At 36.0% G+C, this 13,195-nt stretch overlaps 1 protein-coding gene across 1 annotated transcript; it reads left to right on the top strand.

The window, feature by feature from the left end:
- The first annotated feature begins 1,642 nt into the window (after positions 1–1,642).
- Positions 1,643–12,011, top strand: LOC139730331 (acetylcholinesterase-like). Its single transcript, XM_071641200.1, has 10 exons — positions 1,643–1,804; positions 2,050–2,229; positions 3,652–3,811; positions 4,668–4,745; positions 5,881–5,999; positions 6,838–7,005; positions 9,045–9,490; positions 9,929–10,123; positions 11,352–11,533; positions 11,893–12,011. The coding sequence occupies exons 1-10, from the start codon at positions 1,643–1,645 to the stop codon at positions 12,009–12,011; spliced, it is 1,809 nt and encodes a 602-aa protein (XP_071497301.1).
- The last annotated feature ends 1,184 nt before the right edge of the window (positions 12,012–13,195 follow it).

Below are 13,195 nucleotides of genomic sequence, written 5' to 3' on the forward strand. Positions count from 1 at the left end.
AATGGCACAGGTTTGTCACCTTAGGTACCTAATTAAGTAAATTTTAGCAATACAAATACAATGGTCGATGTTATATCTAAACTTAAAATGTATTACAGTCATGGATAACCTGATTAGATTGAGTTTAATGTCAGAAGCATATTAGGGTTAAAAGGTATTCCGGTTAAGGTTTATGAAACATTTATGGTTAGCGTGTGATTCATTAAAGGTCGATATTACATTTACGGTTGGTATTACATTTTATGGTTAACATTTTATTTAGGGTAAATTATATTACGTTTAGGGTTCGGATGTTAGGCCCTATTACATTTAGGGCTGATATTACATTTACGGTTAGGATTCAATTCAATACAATAGTGTATTTATTTCCATCATCAGGATGTATATATGATATTAAAGCCTGATATGATATCTAGGGTTAAATATGTTACATTTAGGGTTGACTCAATTATTACATTTAGGATTGAAATGTATTACATTTTGGGAGCTAGTTTAGGGTTAAAAAGTGTTACACGTAAGGTCGATTTTACATTGAGCGTTGCATATAGGTGGTGCAAGTGTGTGCTAGATGATATAACGTTACACGTTCAACGCTCGGCGTCAGGGGTCCCTATACAACCATTTTAAAGCTAGCTGTAGTTATTTCTGCGTTCTCGTCTGTATTTACACGGCGCCATACTCAAGAACGTAGGCCAATCCACTCGGTCACATCACACAAATGCTGAGAGACGGGGCAAATCTAAAAGAATGGTGGGACAGCATCAGCGGCAGCTGAATGAGAGAGTAGTTTGCCCCCTCCGCCGAACTTTCTGCTTTGTTATACGGCCTTGTAGACAGATTCGATCCATTGCACAGTACTTCCATGTTTGCTCGAAGAAGCATGTTTGGTATCACATGACTGTAGGCAGTACTTTTAGAGTCTACTTTCCAGCAAGACTACTTAAATCGAAGCAACAACAAAAATTCAGTATAGAATCTAGCACGCTGATGACAAGTGAATTCAAAGGCTAACTATCTTGTTTTGGTGTTTCATTCATGCAACGAAGTCTTTGAATCTTCAGCACGAACATACACATGAATGATCCCGTCATCAATACTGGCGCACTTTTATAAGACATAATCATATCTTCGCCATACTCACTTTATCGTTTATCCTTAGAATAGCTGCACATAATATCGCAGATGAAGTTATTTAAGATGTAATATGCGCAAAAGACGAACCTTGTTCCCATGTCTAGTACTAGAATTATAATTTGAAAATGTGTGTGTGCGAGAGCGAGTATGATAGAGAATGTTTGTAGTAGATTATGAAGATTTGGTTCAGAAAGCATCATGACAGAGATTAGGGAATGCAGAAAGTGGGAAATTAACACAAGTCACCATGAGTATCAGTCGACTCTGTTGGTTTATACGCAGTTCTTACATAAGACCAGGGGTATATGTTCTACGGCTCAAAGTTCCAATTTTGCATAACAATCGTCGCGTTTGTTTATTGAAACGACGAAAGGAGCTGGTCCTGCCTCAAGAAACTCAACTCATAGAGTTTGTACGTGTACGACCTTGCCCCCACATTATAATTGCCTCCTGCGAATGGTACAGCCATACAACGACTGTAGTATTAGAACCGGGATAGGGTTTTACAATGAAGACATTTCTCATTGCACTGGCATTTTTTACTGTCCTCGAGGTGGTGGATGCACAAAATCCTCGAGTGACAGTCAATGAGGGAATCCTCGTCGGAAAGACTGTCCGCTTCAGCGAAGACACGTTCATCAATAAGACACGCGATGTCGACGTGTTTCTGGTAAGTATTCATGATCAAACGACATGTGGTCATACTTTACATCCAGCCTTTGCGTTCCTCTTAAAACCCAGAATTTTTGTAGGAAATGAAAATGATAAAAATAAAGCAAGGTTTCTCAAAGCAATTTGGGCCGAAGGAAAGCGGTTTAGATGTATCATTTACTATTATTTGTGGTCTTTACAATGTTTACCGTATCACAGTGTGTTAGTTTTGAAAAAAAGTTCATGTACTCCTTCTGCATGCAGGGAGTTCCCTTTGCTGAGCCGCCAGAGCGATTCGCTCCATCACTACCAAAGGCTTCGTGGACAGGCGAAAGAAATGCTACCGAGTTCTCAGCGCCCTGTGTGCAAGATCCGTATGGGGGTTTATACCCCTTCACCTCAGAGGACTGTCTGTACTTGAACATCTATGCCCCTAGCCAAAGGGTAATAACTGAATATAGCTTTAACTTGGGAGGAACACGTGACCCAAACACACACACACACACACACACACACACACACACACACACACACACATGAAATGTCTGTGTTATCTATTATTATCGTTGTGTGTTCTGAAAGAAATGGCATCTGTAAAAGTAGTCATTTTATGTTTTCCGTGTCATCTGTAGTAGAAGAATGGGAGATACAGCACAATCATTTTTCTATCTTTTTAGGATGGTACTGTTCCTGGAAAGGACGGTGTTGTCTTTCTTTCACACTAGTTTCTTTGATATCTCTTTAACTTGTCATACATAAGATAAGGTCATGATCACCTTCTTGAGACCAACATTATGCTTTATCTTTGTTTTGACGTTTTCACAAAAGGAGTGGATGGTAGTCTGTGTTCTGCATTAATGCTTGACAATGTACATACACTAGAACATGTTGTATCAATAAATTTATGTTGATATGTTTCTAAATTTACATAATTATGTTTTTCGTAATGGTTGTGGGTACGTGTGTGTAGGGATTATGACTCTGCCACATTAGCTGTCTGTTCCATTCTTCGGTTTCGTTGGGGAGATGTTGGGGTTCTTTTCTTCTTCCTGAGTCGCTATATACACTCCACCTACCCAGTACTCCGACGAATAGATAGATAAATATATATATGTAAATATATATATACAATGTATATGTGTGTGTGTGTGTGTGTGTGTGTGTTCATTATATTATGACATATTATGCAGGGCTCCACACTAACTTTTTTGTTTGGTGGCCCGACGGGGCCACCAAAATCCTCAATTTCAAAGTTTTGGTGGCCCGAGAGAATAATTTGGTGGCCCGAAAAAACAATAAAAAACATTAATTAAAAGTCCTGTTTTTTTAATGAGTCAAATATTTAAGTTTTATCGTACTAAGAATTGGAAGTTGGACATATCTACTCATAAATAAACTTCAACAAACTCGCAACACTCACTCTCAAGCACTCATTCAGTCCTTTTCATCCATCCTTTAAACAAATTTAACTGCTAATTTCCGGCGCAAAAAGTTACGAATTTCTTGACATACTTTTCAAAAAAAAAATTGGTGGCCCGAGGCGGGCCACCAGATTTGCCTTTTTTGGAAATTTGGTGGCCCGACTTTCGTTTTTGGTGGCCCCGGGCCACCGGGCCACCATTAGTGTCGAGCCCTGTATTATGTATCATATCATTCCATTATCATATCATATTATATTATATTACATTATATTATATTATATTATATTATATTATATTATATCATATCATATTATATTATATTATATTATATTATATTATATTATATTATATTATATCATATTATATTATATCATATTACATTGTATTATATCATATCATATCATATCATATTATATTATATTATATTATATTACATATATTACAGGAACCTGGCACTCCTGTGATGGTATGGATTCACGGGGGAGGTGTCAGCGGTGGAACGGCCATGACGTATGACTATAGTGGCATCCCATTGGTCACTGTTGGTGACGTCATAGTAGTAGCGATAAACTATCGCTTAGGCATCTTCGCACAATTTTCAACAGGTAAGTATTCTTGCAATAACAGAAAGTGGATGATGAAAGTGGATCATTTGTAGAGGAAGACAAACTGAAGAAACTCAAACCTGAGAAAGTGGATGACTGTCAATTTCTTGCGTGTTTGCAAAGACAAATCTTATTTGCAATTTATAGATATTTCGTTGGTTGTGCCACAAAGATCAAACTGTATTTTTTAAATAATTTTATTATGTATGATATTAATGATTTCAACATGTGATATTCTATCCGTTGTTGTATTTGCTAATGACGCGAACCTGTTTAACCGGAATAGATGATGCAGTGATTAATCAGCCTGTCGTACAGTGGAATTTGAAAAAGTGCAATATAAAGTTATATCATACTTTTTCGTTGTATTAATCAATGTGTGCAAACACTTGGAATTATTATTTAAATTACATTTCTCACATGATATTAAGGACCAACTGGAGTATTGACTAGTCTAAAATCACTTATGTTATCATTGACAATTTCGGTAAATCTTTTTGACAGTATGATTTAATCTATTTATTATGAATTATTGTAATACAGAATCTCTACACTTCAGTAACGTGCAAGACGTGTAGTAACCAAGTCATGAATTATTATTATTGGTGCAAACTAAAGAATTATTTTTTAACATTTATGTACAATAAAACAGCTTTTAGATTCGTATATTTACCGATAACTGTAGTCATTTAAAATGTTCTTTCGTCGTATTCCATCATCCGCCATCATGTCCTGTTGTCTTACTCGATTTCATTCCTCCTTGTTTTGTTTCCCATTCTCTTTACTTTTCTCTCCAACTGAATGCTGCTTTTTCTTTTTTTCTCTCTGTCTCTTTCCTATCATTCTTTTTTTCCAGAGGACGACGTGGCACCAGGAAACTATGGTATGCTGGATCAGGTCGCTGCACTGGAATGGATTTATAACAACATCGAGGGTAAGAAAATTCAACATGCGATATCCAATTTGATTGACAGGTGCTCATCTTCAATCAAATATCAGGATGTTATATACAAACCGAGTCACTTCTTTATTTTCTCTCTCTATCTTTGTATATTGCCATTCATATTCACTTTCTGTGTGGATATATGTTATGTATTACATATACTGTATTAAATTTCCTCTTCACAATTCAATTTTTCCATTTCAATTTAAACTTTATTTTTACTTCGTTCAACAGAAAAAAAAAATCAAACTTTAGTTTGCTTTTTTCAACAATGTCTATTACTTTTTATTTACTTCGTAACACTGTTATATGTAACCTGCAAGGACATGCTGAAACCATCTATCTTTGTTGTTTTTGTTGTTCTTATTGCTGAAAATACAATACTGCCCGTGATTAAAAATATGTCGAGAAAAGACCTCCTATTTCAATGATTCTTCAGGATTTTTTGATATCCAAATTGAGATTCTAAAATGAAATGCTCCCCTTCCCCAGGGAAAGAAAAAGAAACCCTCATGCGGTACAAAACTTAGTGACTACCTGAGTGGGGAGGGGAAGGTCCTTAAACGGGACAAAGTTTTAGTGATAGGCCTACTTGAGAGTGTAAACACGAATAAATGAATATCGGCTGAATAAAATGAAAAAGTGCAGTTTAATGTAATGCAAACAGGACATCAAACATGACTCGAATTAATTAGTGATCATAATATTGTTAATTTGTTCTTTGTCAAAATTCAACTTTTTATATTCTCTCCTAAATTATATTTCGTTGTAGGCAAAGAATCTCCCTTGAGCAAGATCATTAAACGCGTTTTTTTTTCTCATTCTCAACGACCTATGAATATGTTCTACCATAAAGGGAGTAAACCACCGCCCTAGGTTGCCTGATTGCTGTCTAATACTCTTTGCAAAAACAAAACAAAACAAAGCAAAACAAAACAAAACAAACAAGCAAACAAACAAGCAAACAAAACAAACACATAAAGTTGAAATTGTAGTGGCTTTCTATTTAAAACCAGTGCTGCAAATTACGACTGTAAAACTTGCGCGCGTGATTATATGCGCCGTACCTAATTTTGTATACATCATTCTCAACCATCAACTTTATCACTCTCAACACTTTCTTCAGCATTTGATGGTAACAAAGATGACATCACTATTTTCGGGCAAAGTGCCGGGGCGGCGTATGTCAATTTCCACCTCCTTTCCCAACTCAGCCGAGGTTTCTTCAGTAAAGCGATCTTACAGGTGAGCGCTGCAGTCCCAATATCATTTATTATACAAACCAGGGATTGTGTAACCCGCTGGCGACAAATGATTCATTGGTAGCAAGCAAAAAGGCGAAATAAGTCAAATATTTTATCTCAAACACATAATGATAATAATAATGATAATAATAATAAAAATAATAATAATAATGACAATGATAATAATATATATATATATATATATATATATATATATATGTGTGTGTGTGTGTGTGTGTGTGTGTGTGTCTAATACTCTGCAAAAAACAAACAAACAAACACATATATACAATGTATGTATACCATGTAAGAATGAACACTTCCATCCCAAAAAGTGCTAAACCCCCTTTTAATGGTAAGGACAAAAACTTGGATATTTATTTAACATGCTTACACTACTTTGTGCCCATCAAAAGAACTCCATAAATATATTGTTGTTTGTTTAATGTGCCTCGGAAAATATACGCAGCTTCACTGATTTTTAACAGATTAAAGTTTGGGGATTTTGTGGATTTAGCACGCTTTGGAAAGAAACTCTCGTCATGTAATGTAAATACGTATACGTATATACATGCATGAATATGTTAGCATAACAATATATATACATTTATACATATATATATAATTTATACATATATACATATATATATATATATAGTGAATGTGTACAATAATTATGAGAGTCTTGTAATTCAGATTGCAGACTGCGCGATGAAATTAGCAGTATCAACGTATGTCTTCCTGTGTCATTTTGAGGCAGAAATCAGAATGCTTTTGATAAAGCTTATGTCATTTGTTCTATTTCTACTTGTTCATTCGTACATCTGTTACTTAAAAAGAGCGGCAGTGCCCTTATGCCATGGGCTTTTAAGCACGATCCAGAGAGAGAAATGAGGCTATCCCGAGAGTTGGGGGTCGCCTTCGGGTGCGATACATCCACTTCCGAAGTTTTGGTTGCCTGCCTCAAACTCCAGGATGCCGACGAACTGAGGGCGAAAGGTAATGAGGTAAATTACTATTAATACATATATTTTATATATAACTATATATATATATATATATATATATATATATATATATACATATATACGTATTATACAGAAAATGTCTAATCTAAACAGAAACAAAACCCTTATAAATATCGTTTAAAAAAGATCTTCGCAGTCGTAATCACGGTCCCATCCCAAATAAACTAGAATAAAACACCAACAAACAAACATCAAAATATATTTTTAAAAAATATTTCTTTTTAAATCTCAAAATCCGAAAAAGCAACTAGCTGATTGTACAAAATGATAAATGTTGAAAGCAAATGACTTGTCATATGGTTTGACCATTAGAACATGATCATTTCAACTTTTATTTTACTTGTTTAGGCAATTCCGCGGTTAGTAACGTTATGTTCAAGCACATTTTTATTTCTATAACTGAATCACTATTAAATTTTAATCATTTCAAGTCAAAATCATGTTAAATACATGTTCGTCTTTCCTAAGTTTATGATATCGAAAAGAAATGATACAATTCAGCAAGTGGAGTTGCAATGGCAACTTAAAGGGATGGTGTTGAAAGTAACGTTACAAAAAAAAAGACAAGGCCGTTTTAGCGATACCGCCGTCACTTGTACAGGCATGCTTTAGCTGGAAACATTAAACTGCATATTACTTGAATATGAGACCATTCTGAAGCAAATAATTTTCACACAATAATAGATATATAACTCTTAAAGGGATTGTACAGTTTTGGTTGGGACCTAATTTCAGGTTACTAACATTTTTTGGTGAGATAATGAGAAACCTCTTATGAAATATGAAAGAGCATGTAATTCTATGAGGAATTCAACGTTTATTTGACGAAAATTGGTTTTGAAATGGCTGAGATATCCAAAAAAGAGCGATTCTAATAAAGTGTGGGACCCACACTTTATTATGATCGCTTTGTTTTACTTTGCTTTTGGATGTTTCAGTCATTCCAAACCCGATTTTCATCAAATAAACTTTGAATTCCTCATAAAATGGTATGCTCTGTACTATATCATAAGTGTTTTCTTGGTATCTCGCAAAAAGTTAAAAACCCAATTCTCATCTCCACCAATACTGTACTATCCCTTTAAATGAATCCCACAAGGATTGCAACAAGCATCTACCAGCATTCCCACTGATTCCCACTGATGCTGTTACTAGTCATCCCCTTTAATGCGCTTTACTAACGTAAAATGAAAAAAAAACAGCTGCATGGAAACATTGCAATGGTTGTTTCACTTCTATTTGGCAAGTTTTGTATTCAAACGATATCAAAGAATGTGGAATTACTATTTCGCACAATAACATATATTATTGCCTACACGAGACAGTTTTGCGAGGCAATTGCAGTTGATATTTTGCATGGTCGTGGAGGTCACCGGGCGACATTAGAGCATATCACGAGCATCCGGGTCTCGCCAATCACTTTACATGTAAACATTCCGGTCAACCGCAAAGCGAAGACATTCAAGGACGTCACTGTATGTCGGTTACACGCACCGCAGAAGAATACCGATAAATCAACTCATACAAGGTCGACCACTTCCAGCAGCACTACACGTCAAACAATGACTAGTCCATTTGTGCTCAATAACTGCACTGTGACAATCAGTTATTACACCTCTCCAAATTGAAATGGAAGCAAAAATAAAGTGTAAAAATGTTCAGATATTTGAAGTTCGCCTGTTACAACTACATATATCTTGGAAGTTGGAGTTTAATGATATACATTGATGAACAAATTTTCAGTTATTCGACATGTTGGTGATGATCTACAGGTAGTCAAATATGGCTTGATCTATATCAAAGTGTATAGCCGAAATTACATATTTTCCTAATTTTCCTAGGAGATAGGTAATAATTATGATAGCGACTGGCCTTGAGGGAGATACCAGATGAATATTGCCCGCACTGAAAGAATATTTTCTGGTATCTCCCTCGAGGCCAGTATTATCATATAAGTATTTTTTTTTCTCTCTCTGTATCTCCGTCTCTGCCGTCCCTATCTCTTTCTTTATTGACAGTTGTATAATATTGGCGAGGCTTATCTGGTTACTCTTGACGGTACATTTCTTGGAGACACCCCTGCGAACCTTTACGAGATAGGAGACTTTGCGAAGGTACCGCTCCTCGCTGGAGTTACCAAGGACGAGGGAACTTTGTTTCCGTTCCTCTTATTTCAAGGCTATATTGGCACCTCTACACCGCCTGTGGTCGATCGCGCAACATTCGACGTAATGGTCAACTTTTTCAGGAGTTATGGGTTAAACGATGATATCCTAAGGGATTCCATCTACCAGGAGTACATTGACTGGACCATCGCAGATTACCCGGATGCGGACTACTTTCAGTCGGTGGTTGACCTGGGAACAGACTTTTATTATGCCGCCCCGACTGATTACGTAATCAGGAAACACGCAAACGCCGGAGGGACGGTGTACAAGTATTTCATGACCCACGAGCCATCACAGTACGCAATTTGGTTCATATACTTCTCTTGTTATAACGTGCGAACTAAGTTACATGCGTTTGTGTATGTGTGGTGTGTGTGTGTGTGTGTGTGTGTGTGTGTGTGTAGGCGCAGTATATTATCTCCGTTTGATATTGCAGAAAGAATATTCAAAGATCAGAAAAAAAGATAGAGTGGAACCTAACATAAAAATGGGAAGAGTACTTCAAGTACTCACATATTTTGAAGACACTTTTCAAATGTTATTTACCTTGATATTAGATACTTATTTTTTCGTGATTGATGTAAGTAATCATCACTATGTAAAACGATGACTGTTAACTTTTTTTGTCATTTCTTTTTATTTTTATCAATGATTGAAATCATTGCGAATTATTCCTTGGATCCGGAGAAATGTCTCAAATTCTTTCATCTGTTCATGACAATGTTCATTGCCAGGAGCTTTTACCAGTATGGGGACATCGTGCCCTCTACCCCATGGCGTAGAGCGGGCCATGGAGAAGACCTGACTTTTGTTTTCGGGATGCCCTTCATTGACGAGCTCTACAACATCAAGGCATACAATATGACCGCAGAAGAAAAGACCCTCTCCTTTAAGTTCATGGAATTCTGGACAAACTTTGCGAAGTCAGGGTAAGCTTTTGTTTACAACTCCCATTTCACACTAAAATAGTAACTAGATAATTAAAACAATTACTCACACCCATCGATTGCAAATAATGATACTTTGTGCAGTACATTTTCTTTCTCTCAACAGGGTACAGGTTAAGATGAGCAGTAGGCCTAATTAGTTTGTTTTAGAATTTTTCTATATGCTTAGTCTAACATGAGAGCGTAAATGGAGCTTCAAGAAGAGCCACGCCGCTTGTTAACTCTGTAATTATCTAAGGATGAGATGGTGATCCCGACAGGATTAATTTCAGGAAGAAAAGGATATGGTGCCGAGTCCAAGTGCTCACAGCTTACAAGTGCCATTTTGTTGTAATTTTGAAGTGGATTTCTTTATTAATTCAGCATGTCGAAGGGAAACTATATAATGCAAATGTTTGCTGACTTGTGCCTTGTGATTTATGATACACTCACATTTGCTTATGTGGTCAAATGAATAGCTACACATGTAAATACGTGTCATATGTCTTATGGTAATGGTAATATTTCTACCTTTTCATTCTAGATTACTCGGATACGTCCACAGGCAGAGAGACATACACACAACAACAACAACAACAGCATCAAAAACATATTTTTTTTTCATTCAAAGATCTGCCATCGACATCATCTGTCAATCATTGCTTAAAGTACTGAAATAAAGAACACAAGACACTGGACTGCACGTTTTACTAGACTGAGTGTAACGGGCATGTATCTGTGTTGAAATAATCATTAACATTAACATTTCAGTGCATTTAAATAAATTAAGTACTGAAAAACATTCATTGACAGATGATGTCATCAGCATTTTCTTTTGTTTTGTTTTAGGTGTATCCAAGCATTGTGAAGAAAAATAAAAGGAAATTTGATTTCGGTAGATTACTGGGATACGCACATGGTTATGTAAATATTCAAGGGGTCACATACAAGTAAAGATCGACAGGGTATATGAAGCGATAAAGCGTGGGGTCCTGATTTGATATTATTTCTGACAAGTTTCTGGTATGTTGTTATTCATATTCTTATTAGAGTGGACCAAATCCAGTGAAATACACGGTAGCTTCCGAACAAAACGACATTAACCGTTATGGTCTCAATAATGACATGTTTAATTTCTAGTTTCGGTTGAAAAACTGTTTATTAACAGCACGTTGATGCTCATACAGAAAGGAATACGAATAATCATTCTTTGTTGTATAACTGAACGCAGAGATCCCAGCAGACCCAGCGAGGACGCTCCCCGGGGAGATGGGGAAGAATTCTGGCCTCTCTACACCATCCCTGAGCTCAGTCACAAAGAGTTATCCCTCGAGCTGGGAGTGGGAAGAGCCGCTAGAGCGAGGGGATGCCACTTCTGGAATCACTACATACCTTCTCTCATGATCTTTACAAGTAAGACAGACATAAATCCTCTCATCATTACACCCTACACTTTCTTGAAATGTTCTGACGTTTAAATTTTGGCTTGAAAAGAAGAAGTATGATTCTAATCGCTGCAAAAAAAAAACCACACATCTGATTAATCACGTACAAAATTCCATTTTGATAGATATAATTTGGTTACCATAATGATTCGAAAGCTGTCATTTTCGGTTGTACAATGTATGAATTAGAAAGTTCCTTGTGTAGTCATTGTAGTGTGGAGAGGAGTATTTATAGCATCGATGTTGCTGGATGTTTGGAATATCATCGAGTATGTTTACTTGGTAAGGTGCTGTGATATGTTCCTTTTGGTGTTGTTTACGTTGCAGGCAGCATGACGGAAGAGGAGAGAGAATGGCGGGAAAGCTACAACGACTGGAAGGGGGAGATGGTAGAATGGCAGCGGGTGTTCGAGGATTACAAGAAAGGGGCTACCTGCAATAACTAAGATGCTTCCTAATGACTGTGCATGAAACATAGAGACAAAACAACTTAAAACCACATTTCATACTTCTTTTGTTTATATGGTTGGTAGAATATACAAAAATGATTTGATTTTTCAAACAAGGGCGAAAATTTTACATGTTTATTAAATATCCTCCTTATTCCGTCGATTTGCTTTATTGCAACTGATTGACGTAAATAAGCACTGAATTGTTCAGTGTTTACTTATCTAACTACTAATTAATTCAGAGCTTATTTGCGTCTACGTAGGGCAATTTGTCAATCAGTTGCGAGTTATTGTATTTTACACACAATAATGAATTGATATTATGTGGCGAAATCTTTTTCTGTTTTCACGTTGGTTAACTGCCACCACTATCAGCTGGCTATAAATGTTATGCACTGTCACTCGGAAGGTAATTCTACAAAACTTCAAATACAATTTCTGACCTTTGTTTTAATTGTCATTTACGTACGACAAAGAGTTTCTCTTTTCAAATGATTTATGCTTCTGCATAAGGCTTTAATATTTATTCGAATAATGTAATTAGCTGTCAGGAAATATCACTCGTAACTTTCCAGAATACTTTAGACAACTTCTTATATTCTGGAAGGAAATTTGCTTTATTTAATTTATTATGCTATAGGGGCAAAACAAAGTCACAGGACTGAGGGGTTACTGTCTGATTGATTACATATGATCGTATCCACCTTTCCACAAAAGTTCATATAATGTCTGGTTTAGTGTCAAGTAAACATGTTTGTGGTTTATTTCTCTGTCTCACAAACAAACAAACAATAGGATTTGTTAAGTCAGCTCAGATATAGAAAAAAATATACAGCAATTTACAATTTCATCAATGTTTGCATTCATAAGACAGATTGAGGTATGAGGATGACCGATATAAACTCCTCAGTTATGTAGCCTATTACATTTATGAAATGCTAAAAATTATATGAAATATTAAAAGACATATATCCTAAGTAAAAGTTTGATGAAATCGGTTTTGATTGGTTGAGATATAATGAATGGTAGGTCCTGCTTTTTGTTATCATAGGCCTTCTTTGTTTTTTGGACATCTCAACCATTTCAAAACCGATTTCATTCAAATGATCTTTTAATTCCTAGTATAATCAAAGAGCTTCACTTGAAGTTCCTTGGTATAATCGTATGCTCTTTAACATTTC

Source organism: Diadema antillarum, unplaced genomic scaffold (genome assembly GCF_040938485.1).
Source record: "Diadema antillarum isolate AM-2024a unplaced genomic scaffold, OU_Dant_1.0 seq00000301_RagTag, whole genome shotgun sequence".
NCBI classification, from domain to species: domain Eukaryota; kingdom Metazoa; phylum Echinodermata; class Echinoidea; order Diadematoida; family Diadematidae; genus Diadema; species Diadema antillarum.